This window comes from Dreissena polymorpha, chromosome 12 (genome assembly GCF_020536995.1).
Source record: "Dreissena polymorpha isolate Duluth1 chromosome 12, UMN_Dpol_1.0, whole genome shotgun sequence".
Lineage (NCBI taxonomy): Eukaryota > Metazoa > Mollusca > Bivalvia > Myida > Dreissenidae > Dreissena > Dreissena polymorpha.
The window spans coordinates 47,610,893-47,635,483 of NC_068366.1; the positions used below are offsets into that span (position 1 = coordinate 47,610,893).

At 32.8% G+C, this 24,591-nt stretch overlaps 1 protein-coding gene and 1 long non-coding RNA gene across 3 annotated transcripts in view; both read right to left on the minus strand.

Annotated features, from left to right (window-relative positions):
- LOC127854014 (uncharacterized) overlaps positions 1-24,591 on the minus strand; it is a 115,424-nt gene that overhangs the window by 88,102 nt on the left and 2,731 nt on the right. Inside the window, exons 4-5 of one of the 2 annotated variants that reach the window (XM_052388920.1) lie at positions 23,572-23,722; positions 22,706-23,151 (exon numbers count right to left, since the gene is read on the minus strand). In XM_052388920.1, the coding sequence (XP_052244880.1) occupies positions 22,892-23,151; positions 23,572-23,722 (411 nt within the window). In that variant the 3' untranslated portion in view covers positions 22,706-22,891. Of the gene's footprint in view, positions 1-22,705; positions 23,152-23,571; positions 23,723-24,591 lie in introns of those variants that run through there. The other variant, XM_052388921.1, reaches the window with a different exon arrangement.
- LOC127854016 (uncharacterized) lies at positions 10,761-12,109 on the minus strand. Its single transcript, XR_008036873.1, has 3 exons — positions 12,060-12,109; positions 11,242-11,339; positions 10,761-10,870 (listed from the first exon to the last, which is right to left on the minus strand). It is a non-coding gene; the product is annotated as an uncharacterized LOC127854016 (long non-coding RNA).

A 24,591-nucleotide genomic window follows, 5' to 3' on the forward strand; every position in this document is an offset into this window, starting at 1 on the left:
CCTCCCTTGTAATATATTTAAATTTTACCAAATGTAAGGCTAACTGCATTTTTGTAATGCATTGCATCAATAACCACCACCACTACCACCACCACCACCACCACCACCACCACCACCACCACCACCACCACCACCACCACCACCACCACCACCACCACCACCACCACCACCACCACCACCACCACCACCACCACCACCACCACCACCACCACCACCACCACCACCACCACCACCACCACCACCACCACCACCACCACCACCACCACCACCACCACCACCACCACCACCACCACCACCACCACCACCACCGCTGTTAACAGTGACAAAAAACGTATTCACACAATGGCTGCTACTACAACTTATAGCCCATATAGGGGGCCATACATGTTTTACAAACAGCCCTTGTCTGATTGGCCATTAAATTCCTCGAAGAAAACAAGTTAATGGTAGAGACTGACAAACAACAAATTTCGAAAAGGTTTGGATTGCATATAAGCATGCACGACTGAAATTTTAATGTACAGAAATTGAAATTAATGTCTACAACAGAATAAAACTTTAATTGCTACACTTCACATATACACGTGTTAAGTCAATACCAGTAAATCCTTCCTTCATAATGACAGTTTAATTACACTAAAATAATTTCTTTAAGTAACATTTAAACTCGCAAGAGCACCGTATAACGGGTACCAACGCTCGGCTGCGGGTGCAGTTTTGAATAAATAAAAGTTTGTCAGATTTTTTTAAGGTCACAGTGACCTTCACCTTTGACCTAGTGACCCAAAAATGGGTGTGGCGTGTAGAACTCAGCAAGGTGCATCTACATAATTATGAAGTCTCAAAGTTGTAGGTGGAAGCACGTTGAGTTTAGAGCCTATGTTAAAGTTTTACATTAAAGGTAACAGTTACCTTGACCTTTGACCTACTGACTCAAAAATGGGTGTTGCGTGTATAACTCATCAAGGTGCATCTTCATATGAAGTTTCAAAGTTGTAGGTGGAAGCAATTTGATATTAGAGCCTATATTAAAGTTTTATTACAAGTCACAGTGACCATGACCTTTGACCTAGTGACCCAAATATGGGTGTAATGTGAAAAACTAATCAAGGTGCATCTACATATGAAGTTTCAAAGCTGTAGGTGGAAGCACTTTGATTTGAGAGCCAATGTTCAAAAGGTAAACAAAATGTTAAAGTTTGGGACACGTCACGACGAGCTGGCTATGACAATACCTCGGGTTTTCTCCGAAAACAGCCGAGCTAAAAATCAACGAATAGTTCGCAAAATATTTCGTATAATAGGTTAACCATTAAAAAAAATCAGTTTTCCTTATAGCAATAGGCAAAATGTCATTCCTAGCTGCAGTATGTTAACATAGATTTAACGGGATGTGCAAAATGCTTGCTTTAATTTCGTGTGGCACATTTTATTCCATTTTAATTTACTGCAACGATTTCTATTTATACGACACACGATCACTAACATGGTACATGAACATGTGTTGAAAATATTGTTCCACAACAATAAAAAAGAGCATTGTGTATCTTGTTAAATCTATGTTACCAGACCAAATCTAGCGTTCACATTTTTGCTATTGCGATAAGGACTGTTAATTTTTTATAAGTTAACTTTATTTTGCGAAATATTAAACAAAATATTCGTTGATTTTGAGTGTTAATAGGCTTTTGACTCAGTTTTTCCACCAATTGTAAAAATGATACATATAGCACTGAATAAAATAATTAAATTAACACAGAACACAATGGAACTTATTTTAATAAACATAATCTATGCATATTTTATAAATGATTAGTAGTTGAGTAATGGTGGTGCATGTCATGGTATATTGCAATGCGTATGTAATTCTTATTAAAGTATATAATTATGCTGAATGTACCGTAAGCCTTTACCTTTGACCGGTACAACAAGTTCACCCGGAAATACAGTTAAGTTACGCCCTCCGACTGTAAACAATAATTAAAATGACACGATTAACGTTCTGATATCGTTAAAATGGAGAAGAACTATTTTCAGTGTTATTTCATTAATTCGACCTTGTCGTAGAAATGTGTATGTCACAATAAACTACTTTTCTTCTGAGAAAATAATTACGCTCAGTACGGGTAGGATATTGGTGCTTCGTTCGGGCTAAACTTGGAATGCTATTGCTAGGAAAAAGCAAATCCATAACATATATTTTATAATGAATCTGGTAAGCATTGAAATTGAATGTGCATGCTATGCTTTGGGGAAGCGTGTAGTTCTCAGGCCCCGCAAGTCGAAAATATAAATGAAATGCAACAAAAGTTACAAATAAATATTTTCAAGTATTAGTCAACGAATAACATCAGTTGTTACAAGTAGTACTTTAATCATTCGCTAAATCCGTTGCATGGTAAAAGGTCCTTTTTATTTATTTAATACGTCTGTGATATCTAATACTACGGATTTGAAAGTGGCCACATCTGCTTATAATAGGCCTTCCTGTAATAGTCAGCAATTGACTGTAGGAAGTACGAAGTAGAAGTAGAAGTATCCTTGTCTGCTTTGACGGGTATATATTTGAGAAATACCATATACACCACCAAAGAATTGTTAAAAGCTATTTTAACTGATACTGGTAGGGTAAATTGTACTTTATACCATATAAAACTTTTACCACAATCAAACTTCCGGCAAGTTGTTTTTTTCAACATGGGGTCCAAGATTGCAGCCCAAATCTAGTACCATGGATAACTATGTAACTTTCCATTCTAATTAGATAATGTGGGTGTCTATACGTAGGTTTCGGGTGGCAAACATCACAGTAAGATAATACAAATTAGGTTAGTCTATAACGCAACACAGAAATACAAGATGGCGTCCAAATGACCGCCAATCAAATGGTCGCAATTGAGTAACTATTGACTCAAATGTGCGTAATCAGTTGATACGATATAACACCTATTTTGAAGTGTTAACAATTCTAATGAAAGAATCAATTTAATAAAAACGCATGCGTGGTTACGAGTTTGAAAATATACAAGGAAACATTAGAACAATTATGTACAAAATTACTGACTTTCGTATGATTATAATTGTGTTTTTTTATCACAAACGAATTAAAATGATCGGTAAAGATTTTATTTTCAATCCTTGTAAAACCTATAGATTTGTTATTGCAAATCTCGACCCATTTTATAGCATGGCATTACGCATGTTCGTGACAAGAACATGATTAAAATATACTGATTGGAAAGGATGACAGTGAGGACACAATCTGATTTCCATTGATATGCTCAGAGGTATCTTATCCTACACTTGTGTACACTAGACTGTAGAAGCACAATGCTTTAAATCAACGTAGTATCTGCACTTTAAATAATTGACTCATAATGGCTATTGCTGTTCACGTCATATGTATTCCTTTATGCTCTTTACCAGACAGGTAACCCTTAAGCCGCATGATGTATGGTTAATCCAATACGTGTCTTCCGGAGAGAGCTTTTGGGAGACACGCATGATCATATGAAAGGGAAATTGATGCTTTCTGTCTTATCGGACAGAAATATCATGAAAGGCATTGTGATTTGTTATTTGTGTTTGACATTTGGAATAACAAATGATACAATTATTGTCATAAAGTTGATTTGTTATTGATCGGAATAATTTTAACAAATTCTTCATAAAACATACTATAGACTTTTTTGTTGGCATGCTTTTATATTGTTAAAAGTTTAGAACACCATTTTTTAAATTATTGTGTCTTCATAAAATTGCGTAAATATAAAGGTAAAATAACCATATTTTATCCTTCAACATGCATCAAACAACTGATGAATTATGTTGTACATATTTTGTCTTGATTTGTTTTTACATTACTATTATTACATGCTGCGCTAAGTATGTTATGACTATATATGTTGTTCAAAATGTATCTTGAGTTGCAGATACGTTAATTTTAATTGAATCTCTTACTCAATATAGCAAACAATCTACGTTCAGAAACTATATCAGGTGCAAAATTCCTTTTATTATCCATCATGTTAACAACAGAACACCATCATTAACATAACATAAAATGATAAAAAAATATCGGATCACCGCCTTGAGACGGTCAATGCAAAGCAAGTAAGCGATGAATCTCCAGAAAGTTTTTCTAATAACGAGGTAAAGGAAAGATCGCAGATACGTTTCATCCTCATAGCAGTAACAAGCTCTACTGCTTACTGCCTCTAAAGACCGAAATATGACAACATTGAAGATATTTACGGGATAATATTATATTGCATCCACTGAACAACACGTCATAAGGTTTTCTTGTTTTCATGTTGACAATCATATCTTACAAAAAGTGTATCTGACAGAGAATAACATATAATCATATCGCTTAGACACAGGGGAACGTTTTTGACAAATAAGTTGAGTAGTTGTATATTTAACCTCTGTGACAAAGACCTTTAATTTTAACTTTCACATTCCTCCCGGACTGCGTACTTATAGCTGGTTATAAAGATCTTCAAAAAACGAAAAATTATCAAAAGTTGATAAAGATGGCTCTTAAATGTATCAAAATGTACTTAATGCAAATGTGTCATGTTGCGAATACTTAATACTATATTTCTAAGAGACATGCTAAAGTCAAGTGTATCCATCGACAAAATTTCTGACATTACTTGGCGTGCTTACTTTCTTAAGCAGGTGCTTTGCCAATTTTTTTCCTGTAATATCTTTATTCTCATAACAACGAACCGAAGATGTTAACGTGTTATTGTTTGAATGCACTCATGTATTAATAATCGTTATTTAAATCGACAGTTATATAGTCCTTATTAAAAGGTTTACCATGGCGTTAAATCGACGTAAGCTGACTGGTTCTAAGTGCATAACAGTGGCATATTGTTTAAAGATATCCGAATCAAGAAGAACACAATAGCTTTTGAGAAAAGGAAGTATTACTTTAATACAAATGCGACGTTCCAGGAAAACAAAAATTCACGCAATAATACATCGCTTAATGTATATAACGACAAACAGGTAACGCTATTTCGGTTAGTATTGGTTTGTATAATATGCTGTTCGATTGTCCGTTTGTTACACTCTTTATTGTCGACCGATACAATATTTCAAAAAAATATTTAGGTATGTGGGTTTTTTTCAAAAAGATTGCGTAGAATGGAAATTAAGAGTTAACAGTATAAAAATCAAAAAAGAGAAGAATGCCAATCAACTACGCGCTACTCATTTCAAAAACGATATATGGCCAATGGTTTGGGGAATTTCTTTTAAAAAAGCAACCCTAACCTAGGGACTTATTTAAACTGTCTAGCAGCGGAAATTTCATTAACATTCTATTGGATATTGAAACCTGCGTTAGACAGCGACGCCAAACATGCACATGTGTTTACCTGACAATATTGTTTTCAAGTTCAATATTCTCTCAGTTGAGTGAAAAACTGAACAGATTTTAACTCGCGCAAGCGCTTGTGAACATGTTTATTTTTGTACTTTACTGCGAAAATATTTTACAAAATCACTCTGAATGCAAACGAATGTTGACTTTACATTTATAATTAAGCGGTATACGTCAAAATAATTGTTTCCATCAAATAAAATCATATTTTTAAATAGCTCATTGTATAGAATAAACGATGCTCTATTTAATTTGGATTCAATAATATAAGGGCATTTTAAGTGCGCAATTAATATGATATTTAAAGTAATGGTGTAAATAAATATGCACGCTTTTTGAAATTGTAAGAGATATGTGTTTGTGGTGTCGTGCATCGGCCTCAACAGGAGTTATTTTACGCGCACATTATTGGATTTTTATATAGATAGTGTCCGTAACAGGTTATTGTATTATGCCAATTAAGATGAAAGTCGGAGATATGGCAATACATATTACATTTTTGTACCGTTTTTATGAACAATAACTGCAGCAGAACACATTTGCTGTCACATTTACTGTGTCAATTATACAACAGTTATCTATGTTATTCGTTGGTTGAGTGCTAAAATATATATACATGTATGTGCCATATTTGCAAGTAGCTATAAACTCCGTGAACTGAAAATGATAATGGACCTGGAATAAAACCCCCAAGTATCTATCAAAATTTCAACAACCTTGACAGTACCTAGTACTACTTCCACCACTGCTTCTTCATTAGTGACTTATATGTTTTTGTAAAAACATTCGAAGAATCTTATGTAATTGATTTGTTACAGAACAATAAATTTCCGCATTTTGTAATACTTCAAGCAAGTAAAACTAATCAAAGCTTGCACTTTCGTTTGACGTCCGACTTAAGTACAGAAGAACGCTTAGCGTCAAGCATTTGGTCAAACACATTTATTTTATACAAACATAAATTTATTTAATGTGTCAAGAACGTATATTGGGTGGCGATTCAAGTATCCATTAACTTACATTTGCCTGACAATAATATCCATCTGTCAAGTCAATGATGCTTGAGAAAAACAATATTAATACATAACTGTCCAAAATGACACATACGCAATGCAATATTAAAGCACATATCCGAAGCGTATATCCACGTGTGCATGTACTATAATATTCATAACTATTATTTAATTTCAATTTGGCAGAATATCATGCGTAATGATTGTAATTATATTTCGTATACACGCATTCGTTCCCGATTTTCAATATAACATCCCATGTATAATTTACCATCAAAACCGTTATTTGAAATGAAGCTGGACTTAAGTCGATACAGACTTAAAATATATTGCAAGGCAGAATTGTGTAGAAATCATCTATTAAAAATGAACATCAAATTTATCAGTTTAAAATTATTAGCGAACTTTCAGCAAAGAAACAACACAAACCCCACACTCAAAACGTCTATATTTTCCAAAAATGCACTCCATACTACATTTGCTTATACTTTTAGTTACCGCTCAAATGCTATGTGCATGCTTCGAAATGGAAGAAGTGACATAGCAAATACACGCTATAATTACTACGCTCATACACAAGTTTACGAATTTCCTAAAAGTGTTATCCGTGATCTCTTCAACGAGCTTTCGCAAGCTAAAATCAATTGGTGTAATCACATTACCTAACCGCCAAATTTCAAATAGTTTGTGTTTAATGCCAGAAGACATCATTTTAATAAATGACATGTGATTGATTTTTTAATTGTAACTTTAAGAGAATTGCATTTTTAGATATATAAAAATCAATTTCCTTGTTACTTGATGCTGTGCCAAGTTTAATTAAAATATACAATTATTCTTTTGTCTAAATAACTAAATTCTGTTTAACCACCTTCAGTATAGGTATTGAAACTTGATAAAGAAACACAACGCCATATACCGAACATTTTATACTTTCTAACTCGATCAATATTATCATCAACTTAATCCAGCATCTGACGTTGGATTGCCATTCTTAAAGGAAATTTATAACCGGTCTTAATCGAAATAAACGAAAATAGAATTCTTTATAATCTTTAGAACTGAATGTAACAATATAATCTTAAACATTAATGTATATTCTATAAAATATAAAAAAAACAGCAACAAAGGTTAAAATGTACGGTGGCATAGAGGTGACATTCAGAGTGCATTAAATAAAAGAGGAGAGCATTTTCGTCATCTCAAGATCCCGACATATCTAACTCGTGGCCACGAGTTAGTCAGCCAATCAAATTGTGCTTAACATGTGTAAACATTCTGTACATGTGTATGCCTGGTTCCCAGCTTCCACTGTAAACAAATAGATGCCTGGCATTGGCGGAATCATGGTCGACGCGATGATAATGGTGAGTTAACCAAATATTTACAAATGTGGCTCGTCGGGGTATCATTCATTTTTCAATCGAAATGCATATATTTCATTCTGTAAACGTTCTTTCTTTTTTTCGAGTTCTTCCGCATATTAGAGCTAATTAATGTTCCATAACCTGAGTATGTTTCGGACAAGTACACAGATAGTGTAATTTCGGATGTTTGAGTAAATTTGTAACATACTGTATTTGTGATGTATTTTTGAGTAGTGTGACAAATATGAAAGCATTGCGGTGTGGTTATCTTTGATTAACAGTAGTAATGCATTTTTATGTATTCAGGCCTTTTTCCAGGTTCACCACAGTCAGAATTTCAGACCTGCTTTTCCTAGATTAGCAAAATGCTTCTAAATATCTTTTCTAAACTCCATTAAAAATGGTTCGTGGTTTTCAAGACAAAGTTATTCATAATTCATAATTCAAATCATAAATCATATTTCAGATGGATCATACTTGGTTCCAAGTTATTGAGAGTAAGTCTGGCCCAGGTCACACATACAGTGCCTATGCCCAAAAAACTCAAGTACCTCTCATAAACGAGGAAGCAAGAGGGCAATATCAACTCCCACAAGAAAAACACCTAAACATGAACATAACAGGATTAAACTGGTGATTATTTTTCTCTTTCTAGTACTACTTTCTTTTCTATAATAATTCAATTGTATTTTATAATTGTGAAATCTCTTCAACCAATTGTAAAATTTGTTGAAAACACAATATCTCACTTATTAAGTACCAACATTTGGTATATATCACTTATTAAGTACCAACATTTGGTATATATACTATGGATTTAATATTTGTTAAACATAGGCTTGCTTAAAAGAGCACTGTCTTGTTGTGTGTATATTATATTTTTGCCATTAATATTAAGTTCTTTGCATTAGGATATAGGCTAAAATTTTAATTCAAAGATCAAATAAACCACTCTTCATTCATATAAAATGAAATTCATATATCAATCCTTTTTCAAGCTTTGCCATTAAACACTCAAATTTTCATGTTTCAGCACTGATCTAGGATGAAAAAAAAACAGACACAACAAATGGTCCATCGAAGAGAAATCCTTTCTGTAAGAATACAGTCAGAAATTTCGAAAAGATGGCGAGTCAGAAAACAGTTTCTGGAACAACTGTGCAATTGCAATGAACAACATGTTTGGTGGAAAAAAACAGAACAGGTACATAATGATTCTTAAACAGTGATAACATTAGTATATTTTCCTTATTTTGCTGGCAGAGCACTCAATTTTATATTCAGGTATGATACAATGTCATATGAACCATGCTTATTAAATTGAATTTAGAAAACAGTCATTACCATATGTCATAAGCTGTACATATGTACACAACAGAAACAGTGGGAGATGATAAATGTAATACAGGGGTGGGTGATTTTATCAAATAAAAAATCTTAAACGGCTATCAATCAGATATTTTGTTTTTGTAAAATATATAACTAATTATTAGTCAATTTAAACAAATAAATTTTTTGAAATGACTACTAATAATGTATAAAACACTTTTTAAGAAGTCTTTGATATAGAAACATAGATTATTAATGTTTGCTAAAATAACATTATATTGTCATTTCTTTAAAAGAAAAAAAAAAGATTTATCAAGCAATATTATCATATATTATTATTTCTGTTTTTTTTTATATTTTACTTTTTTGCTTTAATCAGGTTCCAGCTCTCCAAGAGAAGTAGCAGGGCATATATTGTCTTCTCCATTGAGAGGAGGTATCGTTGTAGAACTTTTAAATGAAATTGAATATGCAGCAAAAGAATGCTACAAGGACAGTGTTTTAGCCCAAAAGGATTTCTGGCTGAATTTAAATGGCATGAACTCATTGATGAATTTTAGAGCAACAGCCACTGCTAGCTGATGTTCTCTTGGCTGTGTCTCTACCGACCTCTAAGATAGGGAATACAAAATCTGTTCAGAGACTAATACTGGTCATATCTACTGTGTTTGGAATGTTGATGAATACAGGATACCAGGAGTTGTCGTTACAACTAGTTAGTTCAAAAGATAATCACAATGACTTTAGCTAATGAACAAACATGCCAAAAATTACATTTTGTTTAAACTGTGTTTCTTTTTTTCTTCAAATGTTATGTTAAAACCCAAATGCACAAAATATGAACTTAATACCTTGTGTATAGAATGGAATATTGTAAAGTGTGCAATTTATATTTAATCATTTTATGAGTAACTCAAGATAAAATTTCATTAAAGAGTTGCCAAACTCAGCTGTGAATGAATGTTTGTTTTATAAAATATTCAATGTATGTATTTTAAATGTATCTTTATATGTTTTAATTATTTCACAATATCTAAAAACACATACAGTAAAAACATACCATTATTTATTGACACTTTCTGTAAATATGTCAAAAGTCAATTATTTATAAGTAAGTTCTTTTTGATCATTTTTCAACCAAAATAAGCATAGCAGCATAATTAAGAACAGAACAAAAAAGAACTTTATTAGGTAACTTATACTACATGGTATATCGTTACAAACAAATGTTAATTTATAAACATAAATCACGCAACTCCCGTACCATTCTCACACATTTTCACCCATACGCACTATCCTCAGAAACACACAAACATACACGCACACTCACACTAACATATGCATTTATTCAACATAGAATATACATTTTTATCAAACATAAATGATAAATAAATCAATCCAATCAAATATGTTTAAGATATTTGAAATATTCGAGGATAGACTTTCCTAAAAAGATGTGAAAATTCAATAAATCAAGGAATCTTGTAATAATAATATGTATGCTTTTAGTTAGGTGACAGTTTACTAAAATCATATTCTATCACAGGTTCATTTGTACACAAATCACAACAAATTGAAAACTGTTAGACTTCCTTAGTTTCAAAACCAAAATACTGGTAACTAAAGTTCTTTGGCAGTTGAGTTTCCGCAATAGTCCTTCATTTCTCTGGTCATATGTGCAGATGCAATGAATGATTTGTAAAAGAAGAGAATGACCAGGGCATCAACATGGCTTCTTCCTGCTCTGCCGATCTCTTGTATGTAAGCTGCAAATATAATGTATATATATATATATATATATGAAGATGTTCAAGATATTCATTGGTTTACAATTGTACATTTTGCTAAAAATATTAGGAAAATTGTTTCTAGTTTTAGGAAAACTTTGTAAATAGGTAATAAACAGCTCCAGAAAAAATAGGATTATTTGTGTCATGTTTGAGCTGAGAGCACAGATTAGAACTTAATGCACAAAATAAAATTGTATAAGCTCAAGTCAGTTTGTTTGCATCAGCTGATCAAAACTTCATTGTCTATTATCTTGTTTGTGCTCAATGCTCAATTCTGTGCTCATTGCTCAAACTGCAAATAGTTTTGTTGATTTTTATATCTAATATTGGAGCTTAATTATGCTTACATTATGACCAATGTTGTTTAATTCTGTGTTCGCAATCAGAGACGTAGATAACAACGTCTCTGTCGCAATGCATCTGTAACTGACTGGCTGTTAATAACCTGAAAAAGAAGAAAGCAGTGTAGTGTCAGGGCTAGTTTAAATAATTAGACCTTGGTTACACAGGATTATCATCCCACCAAGGAAAATTACAAGCATCTGGATTTAAGCTCGCTTGGTAGGCATGCTAGAATAATGGTCATCACAAGGTATAGTCCTACATGTGTCATAATCTCTTTCTCTTGTGTACTTTGACTATGTAAATTGCTTAGCAGTTGAATTGAAGATTAAAAAAAAAATACCGATTATTTACAATAATAATTATTTTAACTCAGCTCTCTCAGCTATCATAGCAAATATTGCAAATACAATAGGACAATGTAAATAGTTCTATTAGAATGAGCAGTGGCTTGTCAAATTTATTATATAGTTGTTTGTTATAAATAAGCCTTGATTAAAGAATCAAATTAAATGGATGTACAAATACATTATCGATTTTTAAACAGAATAAATTGTATTATGTAAGCCAAAAATGTATATATCATTGGTAAAAATAAGGACGTTGACGTTACTATGAACCCATATAATTAATGTTATCCGAAATAACATTTTCCATTTATTTATCCGAAAACTATTCAACTTATGAAGAATGAAAAATCTCATACAAAATCAATCGTTCCGTGAAAATGAGTCATACCATTGAACTACTTAATTATAATACTGATCAAGAGATAAATAATTTGCACAACGAACCACCTTTTAAAATTTGCTAGTTAACTTACTATTGCCATCGCCTCCGCTATAACTTCGTCTGTACCTGCTGACTCTTTGTATACAAAGGGCAGGTAATCCAGATTGCACTTCTCTTTTTTCTATCTCGTGGCCACGACATAGCTAAGTCGTGGCCACGAGATAGAAAAAGAGGAGAGCAATTTAAAACAAGAGAGGCACCGCTCTTTTTTTAATTGCACGCCGCTTTTATTTAGTTTTGCACTCCTCTTTTTCTAGAAAAAAGAGGAGAGCAATTTAAAAAAAGAAAAGTGAATGTCACCTCTATGCCACCGTAAAAATGTCCAAAATAACTTTTTTTTAAAGAATAGCTTACGCCTGAAGATTGTGAAAAACTGTTTTCCGACTGTACAGAATTGCAACCTATATTATAACCATTGCAAAGAAACCATGCCTTGTTTGTCGGACAATAAAGCCGCATTTAGCCATGATGGTATTTTAAAGTGTTCGATAATGCTCATAGCCGCAATATTCCATTAAAGTAAACCAAACACGAGGTTTGCAATATTAGCTGGAGATGTCCGATGTTAATGACCGAGCGCGAGGTTTGCAATATAAGCTGGAGATGTCCGATGTTAGTGACCGAGCACGAGGTTTGCAATATTAGCTGTAGATGTCCGATGTTAATGACCGAGCGCGAGGTTTGCAAAATTAGCTGGGGATATCCGATGTTAATGACCGAGCACGAGGTTTGCAATATTAGCTGTAGATGTCCGATGTTAATGCTATGGTTACTCTACACCGGAAAGTATGATTGGGAAAAAGGTTGTTAGTCTGACTTTACGTGGGACAAATAAGAACGAATATATTTTGCAGCGACTTGTTCTAATGACCGATTTGTATGTGATTTGTTGAGTTGAAAATATCACTACAATCCAAGGTATGACAATGTTATGCACAGGCGCATATGTCGTTATTATTAGACATCATTATAACCTTGAACTCCTTTTTATCATGTTCCCCGCCGATATAGAGTGAATATATTATATATTTTAATATGATAAACTATCTGATATTATGCTTTTGTGAAAATTAACTAAACGTTCGTGAACACGTTATACTTATAATATACAGACTTTTCACTTTATTTATCAATTTTCAGGTATACTTTTGGAATTTTGTTTGCAACTTGGTAATATGACATGAATGCAAAACGTTCCATCACTATAGGATGTTTATTATCGTAAAGACTATCTTTCATTATTGTTGTTTTGTCAACTCGAACTTGGATATATACAAGAGCACAAACGCACAACGTTCAACTTAACGTACTTTGTAATAAATCTTTGGCGATTGCTACATCATAATACATCGTTCAAAATTATGAACTTTTTATGCGTTTTCTTTTGTACATTAAAATGGGATTTTTTTTTAAATTATGACAGGGCAGTCAACATGGCCTCCTTTTTACTAAATTTCTTAAACAAATATATTAGGTTTTCCAATTTATTAAAATGTTTTGAAAGGAATCAATACGGTGTACTAATTAATTAAACAAATAACAAATTAACTAATAAAGGGACTTTGTTGGGATATTTGGCATTATATGCATTTAAATAATAAATATAAACATCGGAGCTAAATAGCTTAAAAATAATATGAAAGAAAGAAAAACAAATTTATTTACACCTGGACTCGAACCACTAGGCTATCCCTGCTGATACAGGCTCTTGTGGATTTTATACTTTTTAAAAGCAATCCAGGTTGTGGTCACAAAATATAACTTTTTTAATCGTAAAACGATGCATATGATTGAAAACATTGAATATGGGGAATGTTCAGTATTATTTTTTTCCTCGCAGATAACATTAGTACAATGAAAATTTGCAAATCTTATACTTTTTCTCAATTTGACAATTTATCAAACCGTTAACAGGTCCATTGAAAATGTTTAATTTATCATAATTTTATTATAATTACATATATTAAAAATATGTTCAAAATTTTAGGAATAGCCGATGTAGCTTAGTAAATCAAAGTCATGGTGTACGCTTGTGATTTATTAAAAATGACTTTTTAAATGGAATTGTTGACGCAATTTTTGTTTTTTTACATTTTGTTTTTTCCGTGAAATGCATGCATTCAAAGGGTACTCTACATTACAATAGCTGACGCTATTTCGCGTTTAACGTACAAATAAAGATAAAACGGTCGATTTATCCATCGATATATATCAGATTGTAGAATATATAAAACTGGTCAAATATCTTATTTCGGAGGCAGACTTGTACGATTTAGTACATGGTTATTGTGTAAATGCCTTTTTTGAAACAAATATGCATTAAATGTGCTGTAATAAAACTTCATTAGCCATTGCCTCAAGGTCACAGACGCCTTAAACAGAAATGGAAACGAATAATTACCACACTCTGTCTGTACTAGTAAGGCTGTGCAAGTACAAGATTTCCATGTGAGGACATTGAGTATTTGCGAACAATATGCGAGAATTTTAATTGTTATTTTAATATACTACTGTCTCGGCGCAGAAGTTAACATGTTTTTATCCGGACACAAAATACGCAATATTATAAGAAAGTGTAAAACATTTTCAATATGGTAGATCGTTGAATAAATAAATAATACAATCATGATACTCGAAATAAACAAACCTAATGTTCGACCACATTTAAAATGTTCCAACTGAATTCACCTGGCGCAAACTAATGAATGTCAATCATTACAGTTTATGTGTAATTATACGAAAACGTATACCCGAAGGAGTGAATCCATTATGAAATGTTGGCAAAGGTATATAACGTGTAGAACATGAATACACTCACCTGTCTGCTTTGTTTTCTTATATATACATATATACATGTAATACTGCGAAAAATGTGATGGTTCATTTTAAGATTATTCCAGAGTTGCTTTATGTTAATATGTTGTATAGAGTTTTAACTAAGTTTAAAGTATAAGAAGTAAGTAAGGTGTCAGCTCACACAATAAAGAGAACTTGTTTAAGGCGGAATTATACTCAATCAAGAGCATATTGTTCACATCGACAAATGCGGAATTAAAGTACATAAACTTAAATAGTAACTGGAAACGCATTCGTGCCGTTTTAGAGATTGATTTACTACCTACGTTTAAAATTTCATTATACCATGTGCACGAACTGATATGGTCATTAATACACATTCGGTTACAACACATTCGGCTAAATTTAATGCATACATGCCTTAAATTTCTGTATGTACAGTGAAATGTTGTAAGTGATACAACCCGTCTTCCTAGATGTAATTATCTGACGTATCGATTTCTCCTAAAAACTAAGTTAATGGTAATAGTTGAACTATCGTTTTCACGAATTTATTTTGGTAGCGGTCCAGTTTAGAGACCAGGATTTTAGTAGGAAAATAACATAAAACTTCCAAGTGGATTGAATTGAAAATGTGGCATATATAATACCAGACGCTGTATTAAGCAATTAAAACCAAGAATGCGCTCACTAGTTATTTTGGATCAGAAAGCAATTTGTGCAGGGTATAAAGCTTTTTACATATAACGTATGTTTGTCAAAAATAAAATAGAGATCTATCAAGAACCGTTTTAGCATCACGAAACAGTTACCATTGTACAATTTGAAAAAAAAATATCCAATTTTCAAGCTTTAACAACTGTCTATTCAAACGATGATATCAATAGTACTTTAAATTTTAAACAAGCCGTTATTTTTTCATAAAACATCAAAACAAAAGTCAATATCATCACGATATTGCAAAAAAAAAAGCCGGACAGTTTAGAATAATCGTAATAATTTCATAAAGAAATATTGCACTTTGATTCCTATATGTTTTTATGTTTACTCATGAAGAATAACATACATCAGTTGTATAAGTTGATTAATTAGTTTAACACCTTAACACAAATTATCCAAGCACTAGGAGGCATACGGCCGTATAAATCACGCATTCACTCATTAGAAGATTATTTCTGATAATTCCCAATTATTGCTTTACAAAGGCCTGTTATATAATGAGCTTTTATTTTAAAGATGTTAGTTGGTCTCAAACTTCCAATCTATACACAATAGCTTGTTATAACAGAACGCCCGAACCCACCTATGTAGAAACAAAAAAAAGCATTGCAGTATTTTTTTTCTAATAGCAAATAGCTTATCTTATATCGATACAAGTCAATTATTGGATAATTACGGAAGGCATTATGTAAATAAACATGCGTTATAATGGTTATTTCTTGCACGAATACACGTTTAAAAGATAAGACCTTGAAGTAAATGTTATCAACCGAAAGGTTATCTGACTAAGCACAATAAGCGATTTTCATGCACATAATGCGTATAATTGTGACCAGAGTCATACTTAGTTAGGTACATGAATGTACATAAAAAGATATGTACATACAAAGTTATGACAGGTTAAAGTGTTATATTCGGTTATAGGCATTTACAGATACGAGAATAATGTCAGACACATGTTTTGTGTTGACAAAACGGTGTAAGTATTTTTCATAATATTGGGAATTATGCTCAGTACACAGCAACATTCCAGATTGAATCACAATATACATTTGCAATACAACATAACTGACAGATATTTTATATGGTCAGTGACTCTTAAATAAGTGTTGAATTTAAATTCATTCGCAGAAACAGGCAAATACTTCGACAACTAATTGACCGTTTGTTCGTCCTTTTATGATGGAATTTCTATTTGTGAAGTCTTGGAACTTCCAACGTTAAATTTTTAGCAGCCATGTGTCAACAACTCTAAAATTATAGCCAATCCCCCTATCTCGTGGTAATATTTCAAATGATTGCCCACTCTACTTAAGGGCAATATGTTGACTGTTCGTAATCAACATGCAATATTTAAAATATTTTAAATGCTTTTCAATCGCGATAAAGAAAATAAGTAATTGTTTTTATGTGTACAAAATATGCAGTTCTCAACGATAAAGATCTTTTTAGTTAACATGGTAAGTCTCTTTTATCTTTATATACGTCATTTATTAGACCACTTCTTGAATACCCCGATGTTGTCTGTGATAATACATATTGTCGTGATGAAAAAGAACGTGATCCAACAGGAAGCAGCAATGATAACTTGCGCAGGAACACGTTGAACATCATTGCAGAATCTTTATAATGAAGCGGCTCTCGAACAATGACAAATTAGGAAAACAAAACATAAACTGACCCTATTTTACAAGATGTATAATTCACTATCGCCACCATATTTGTTTGCACTGATCCTCTCTAGCGTTGGTGAAAGAACAGCTCAACAGCTTAACAGCTTATTCGTTTCGTAATTCAGACAACATCCGCAGCATTCATTCTAAATCACAACTCTTTTCATGATCCTTCCTATCATCAACGTAAACCTATGGAACGCTCTACCGGAATCTGTACGATCCGCTATTCCACTCTCTGCTTTCAAAGCAAATCTAAACAAAGATAGAAAATTAACTCCGCTGCTGTATGATGGTGAGTGGATGTCTAATTATGTACATGCAAAGTTGTGAATGCATTGTTGCAGCTTTAATGAATATATTTACGTGAAAAACATCGTACAAAGGCCACACCGTAAATGTGGAGAGATTGAAGACAAATATTACTGTTTTTCCACTTGCGCTTTTTATACTAATAAAAAGTTATCCTATTCAAAAATCTTTCCAGTTTCCATCCCATAACTTTGCATCTACTCCTCTTCGGTGCTCAATATGGATCATATGGAACAAAATAAAAGCTATTCAAGCATGCTCAGTCTTTCATCCGATATAGCCATAAAGTTACTCCATTTCATGAACAGACCATGTTTTGCTAACGATGTCCCGTCTCGCAACTGTCCTTATTCCAAACTATTGCGCTTGGATTTGTTTCTTACTACGTTTGATATCTTCATTTTTCGGTTCCCTCTATATATGTGTTTTTTCCATCCCCTTTATTTATGCTCATACCTGCTAATGTTATATACTGTTTGAAATTTATCATATCTTTATAGTGTAGTTAATGTTTCGCTGTTTACCCCATGTCAGCAACACTCCTTACTTGACAGAAGAGAGACAAAAAATGTTAAAATTTTACAATAAATATTAAATGTATTGTGTTAATTGCAAATGCAGGTAAAAATATGTAAACTACATTAAAATAAATATGCTTGTATTATTATTGTAGTTTGTTTTTCAAGACATGCATTCTCCGACATATACTTTTTTTATTTTCTTATTTGTAATTTAAATATGAATTAATTTGTAATAAACAATACATGTTTTTCAATTATGATATGCAAAAGCATTCATGGTAAAAATCGCGACGTATGAACACCATGATGTTAATTAACATGATCCATGTTCAAAGGCCAGCGAAGATACGTGTTCGTGAGTATGTTGAAAGAAAATAAATCTAAAAAATCTATTAACAGGGTCTATTATCATGAACAACAAGATTAATGTCGGAGATATGACAAACAGATAACATTTTTACTTTATGATGTACAATAATGCAAGCTGAAAATATATTATCAGATTTATTCAGTAATTTCTACTCAAGTTTTCCACAGTATTGCACAACTAAATCAGCGTGACATTTAACACACACAGGAACCAAAGATATTAAAAAATATCACAAAATGTCAGCATTACCGACTACAACTACAACCACTTAAACTCCAACCACCACCACCACCACCACCATCACCATCACCACCGCCACCGCCAATGCCACCGCCGCCGCCGCCACCGCCGCTTCCGCCACCGCCGCTTCCGCCACCGCCACCGCCGCTTCCGCCACCGCCACCGCCGCCGCCACCGCCACCGCCACCGCCACCGCCACCGCCACCACCACCACCACCACCACCACCACCACCACCACCACCACCACCACCACCACCACCACCACCACCACCACCACCACCACCACCACCACCAACACCACCACCAACACCACCACCAACACCAACACCAACACCAGCACCACTTCTGCTACTACTACTACTGCCACTACTACTTCTACTTCTCCTCCTCCTGTTTCTACTACAGCAACAACTACTACTTCTGCGACTACTACAACTACTTCTACTACTACTACTACTACTACTACTACTACTACTACTACTACTACTACTACTACTTCTACTACTACTACTACTACTATTACTACTACTAATTCTACTACTACTACTACTACTACTACTACTACTACTACTACTACTACTACTACTACTACTACTACTACTACTACTACTACTACTACTACTACTACTACCACTTCTACTACTACTACTACTACTACTACTACTACTACTACTACTACTACTTCTACTACTACTACTACTACTACTACTACTACTACTACAACTACTACTACTACTACTACTACTACTACTACTACTACTATTACTACTACTTCTATAACTACTACTACTACTACTACTACTACTACTTCTACTACTGCTACTAAAACTTTTACCACTACTACTACTAATATTTCTACTACTACTACACAAATAAGATACTAGAGAATTATTTTAGGTTTTTACCTACGTGGCTTTATGGATACGGACCTAGGTGTGCGATTACCCTTGATAAAATGCATGGAACGTTGGTTGTGTTAAAAAACGGGCTCATATTAATAAAACTTATTAATGAGTCTTGTTCAGGAAATGTTTTGAATGCTTTTATAAGTGTCGAAACAATCAAAAATAATAACTGCAAGTGTCAAAAAAAAGTTCAAAGCATCGTATGTCAATTACTTATTATGTTCTATAAAAGTGTTCTGTCAATATTTCAAGGGATGTCAATATATAATATTAACAAATGAATGTGAATAATTATATTTTACAATTTGTGACTTGATCAACCTTAAAATGTTGCAAACTTCTGATCATCTGTGATCATTTTAACGTATGGTTTTCAATATGGTCAAGGACAATGCATAACAAAATCACAATTGAAGTATTTTTATTTCGAGATTTATTATACTTTGCATAAAAAGCTGCAATATATGTGTATATATATTTGAGATGTTATAAGTTGGAGCATAGTATTCATTGTTAGTTCACCAAATATACATTTTGCGAAGCAATTTATTATTTTTTTGTCACTCTTTGTCTGACCTAACTTGTTGAAAAAACAATCTAGTACTCGTAAATCAAGTACTTTGAACCCATGAATAGGGATATGCATGATTCGAAACAACTTCACCGTTCACGACTCGCATCGCAGCGTTACTTGGTTATATAGGAATTACATATGGATTCAAATCCAATTAAGTTGACGGAAATGTCCTTAAACACTTCTTTCATTTACGCAAATTATTTATTCGATTTCATGATTATTCCACGCGCAATATGACACATGTAGGGCTAGGGGTTATACCATTTCGTGATGATAAAACAGCCAAAGCCTAGTATATACATTTTTACCCCAAGTATGGATTAACTGTACTCTCACTTTGTATTGCTTGCTTAGTGAAGATTTAAAGGTGACCCATGTAAAGCCAAGCAAAATCTGAGCACAGAACCTACCAGATGAGTCAATTCTGTCAATGCTTTTTGAAAAACATTTTAAACTTTCACATTTATCAATCTTAATAAATGCCCCATAATTGGTGTTTTGCTAAAACAAATATTGCATTTTAATTAGAATGACTTTTGTTGTTGAAGATGATCACATGGTCATGTTTCGGGCTTCTTATATGGACACATATACACAGTGTAGAACTCCAGCAAGGCCAGAAAGAAAGTGACCTGAATGTAGCCTATTCCCTATGGACACATATACACAGTGTATAACTCCAGCAAGGCCAGACAGAAAGTGACCTGAATGTAGCCTATTCCCTATGGACACATATACAAAGTGTATAACTCCAGCAAGGCCAGAAAGAAAGTGACTTGAATGTAGCCTATTCCCTATGGACACATATACACAGTGTATAACTCCAGCAAGGCCAGACAGAAAGTGACGCGAGGGTAGCCTATTTCCTTTATATATGGAAAGCGACCAATTTTAAAACACTGAGACGCAATACTACAAACGACACACGACGTATGAATCACATTACACAAAAGAGAAAGGGTCATTTACAACACATTAACTTGTATACAGAAAATTACATTATAGCATTGCAATTAAAATAAAAATTTAGGTAGGTAGACATCACTACTCGGGTTGTTATATAGACTACAGCCCTGCACGTATGCATGTATACATGATATTTATACAATTGTAAAATACATTATCTTACGCTTAAGATGCATGCAAAAATTGAAATATACATAATAACAATTTCAGTTTTGTTCTAAAACAAAATAATTTCTTAGTTTATATGCTTGGAAAACAAACAATATAATATTTGATTAATAAAGTCATTGTTTCTTGATAATAAATTCAAGTATGTTTGAACACTTGAACGTTCCAAATATATTAAATTAAAGTGATTTCTAGTTTCTTATTTGTTTAGGAAAGTAGTTCGTCTTACCAAACGTTATGTACCGTAAAACATAAAACACATCTTTATTGCAATCTACACGTTTAAATAACTTGGTTTACATTTACAACTCAATCATGAGTTTAAGTATAAATTCTTCAAACTGACTTTTGATTTATTTTAACCTTAAGTTAGTGATAATAGGCATCTGAAATTCATTTCTTTATACTATTAAAAAATATAATTGACAATGCGATGATAAAAATACTGATATTCATGTATAAGCAAAAGTCAAGATGCACTTAAATTGTCATTCTTTGTGATATTGAACTTCTTTTTCAAATGATTCAAAAAAGCCTTTTACGCGTTTCCAATCAATAGTTCTCTGAAAGAAGCAAGATTAACTTTAAGAAAGAACAATTTGTGGCGAATTCAAAACTTTTGTTAAGTAGATAGAAATGAGCATACATACATGCAAGATAAGTTGGAGATGCCGTAGCATGTTTGCAATTAACATAGTGAAGGGTATCGTGATTCATCAATTTTTTATAAAACCGCGGTTAACGAATTGTTAAGATATATGTCCTTTCAGTTTTAATTTGAAATGCTTGATTTCTATTAACTTCAATAATATTGTGTTTTATTTTTAAACGCAAGATAAACCATGTGACTATTTAAGCCAGTACATACGATCTTATAAATTATTATATTTAAAAAAAATATGAATGAATCAGTTCACTAAAAGTTCAAAAGAAACTCACAGAATTAAATATTTTACGCCTTTGCGGATAATTTCCTGCTGATAAGTTGAAAACTTGCAAGTTTACTAAAACATATACACGTTTGAGTAATACCCATTTGGGAAGTACAGATTTGTTCTTACCACATTAATAAACATTTACTTCTCTACAACCAATACGAAAAGACGTATTGGTATTAATAGTTTTCAATTTCATTGAAGTAAAAAAAATCAATAAACCGAATCAGTTCAGGATAGCTAATGTATTTAAAATTTTGTTTCGGTTATATTCATATATTAATTTAAGTTTTAAAAGGTAAATACACATCACATATATTCTCTTTGACGACTGTTCTTTTAACTGCAATTAAAATATCATTTGTGCAAAAGTAAACGTAAATTGTGTGTTTAAACCAATTACTTCAATTGAATGCATGGAGTTTCATATCTATAAACGTTTACATACACACTAGTCCAATTGCCTAAATTCTTAATTGAACTAAACAGGTAAATTCCAGTCGCATAAAACAGAAATAAGTAAAAAAAAAACTAAATGAACAATTTCATTCTGGTCTCAGTGTCTTTGATTGATATATCAGTTCTTATCCACCCAAAATACAGAGCACAGTTGTTGTCTTCAAATCTAGTTTACCCCCACGTCTTACCAAAGTCACTGATTGTGTCAGATTCAAACACATTCACGTCGATACCTTTTTGTCACCATCGCAGTCGCTAATGTTAAATGAATGCATTTTACTCTGACAGTCATCGGAAGTAGAGTTCTTTATTTCACAGCTGTCCTTCTCGCGGATGATTTCCTTAAGTCGCTGGTTTTCAATGAGAAGAATTTCCATCTTGTCACTCATTTCTTGGTAGTGTTGTCTTAGTGCGGCGTCGGTCCTTCGGCTTTTCAATTCATGCACTTGTTTCTGAAGCCCGCTCTCTTTCTGTTGTAGTTCTAAGTTCAAAGAGACAATTGCGTTTAAACGAAAAGGAAACTGCTTTAATAAGGTTAGTTTTATTAATGTTTATAAGACAGCCGTAGCAAAGCAATATGACACGGATGCATATTATTTGTACACGATTCTTTTTAAAATCAAAACACGCTTAATCTTAAAGTGGTCAAGAATATGCAAGATTATCAATCAGCGCATTAATTTTTTAAAACTTCAAATATATATCCCTAATCGTGTCTATAAAACACTGTTTACGTAAAATTATGACATACACGAATACATATATTTTTAAATATACATTAATAATAAACATTCGCAAATATTCATTGAAATGAATAACATAGACAAATGAACACAAAAACTGAGCAATTAATATAAACATTTTAATGGCAGGATTATCCAACGTTCTTTGCTTTACAAACCTGCAATAACGTTGTGTGCGTCTCCGAGCTCTTTCTGGATGGCTTGATTTTCAGCATTCGAAGTTTCCTGCACTTCTTCGGCATCGCAGAGAGCGTTCTCTAATTCCACAATTCGCATGCTCAGCACATCTACCGTTTGGTTCATATCTGTCTAAAATTCATTAATAAACACAGCCCCATTTTCATTGCTTTTATAATCACTAGCATCACGATCAGCGTTATCATCAAATGTATCTTTAACGCAATATTTGTATAATTAATTTAATTGTATTTTGCCTCAAAACAATTATACATGTGTTGACACTTGAATCAATATCGAATTCCTTGTTATAAATACATGTAGCATATACTATCAATAAATCTTTAACTAGTTTCCCGACTTCGAAAGTAAACATTTTAACATGCCTATTTATAAATAATAGCCTACAAGCTAAACACACCTGAAGACTTAATTTAGTCCCTGAAAGCTGAAGCCGATACTGTATGAAACAACGGAGACAAATACATGTTTGTGTTTCAACTTATTAAGTTAGACTGCTATTGCACGTGTCGGAAAATAAAAAAATAGGAACATATTAAATCAATAAAAAATTAAAAAAAAAAGAAAATACAATTTTTGATTGACTTGTCACCATGATGTTTCACCCAGAAGCTAACACAATTTACATGACGAAATCAATGGACATCATGACGATAATAAATAGATTTAACGTGTAAAGTAACATACGCATAAACCGAAAATACACCGCTGAACCAGAAACATTAAATTTTCCATTTACCAATGAGGATACGAGTTTTAATATGTTTTCATGTATAGGATAAAATGCATAAACGAAAGTTCATGACCTTTCGCACTTCGCTTTTACATCGACCTTTCGCGCAAAATAATGTGATCTTTACGCAACATGTCTAATGTTCATGGTGTACAATAATTCTATGTAAAATTGAAATACTCAAAAAGTGAAAAAGTGAAAAGCGGGCGAACGAATCCACCAAGAAACCACTCATCCAATCTACAAA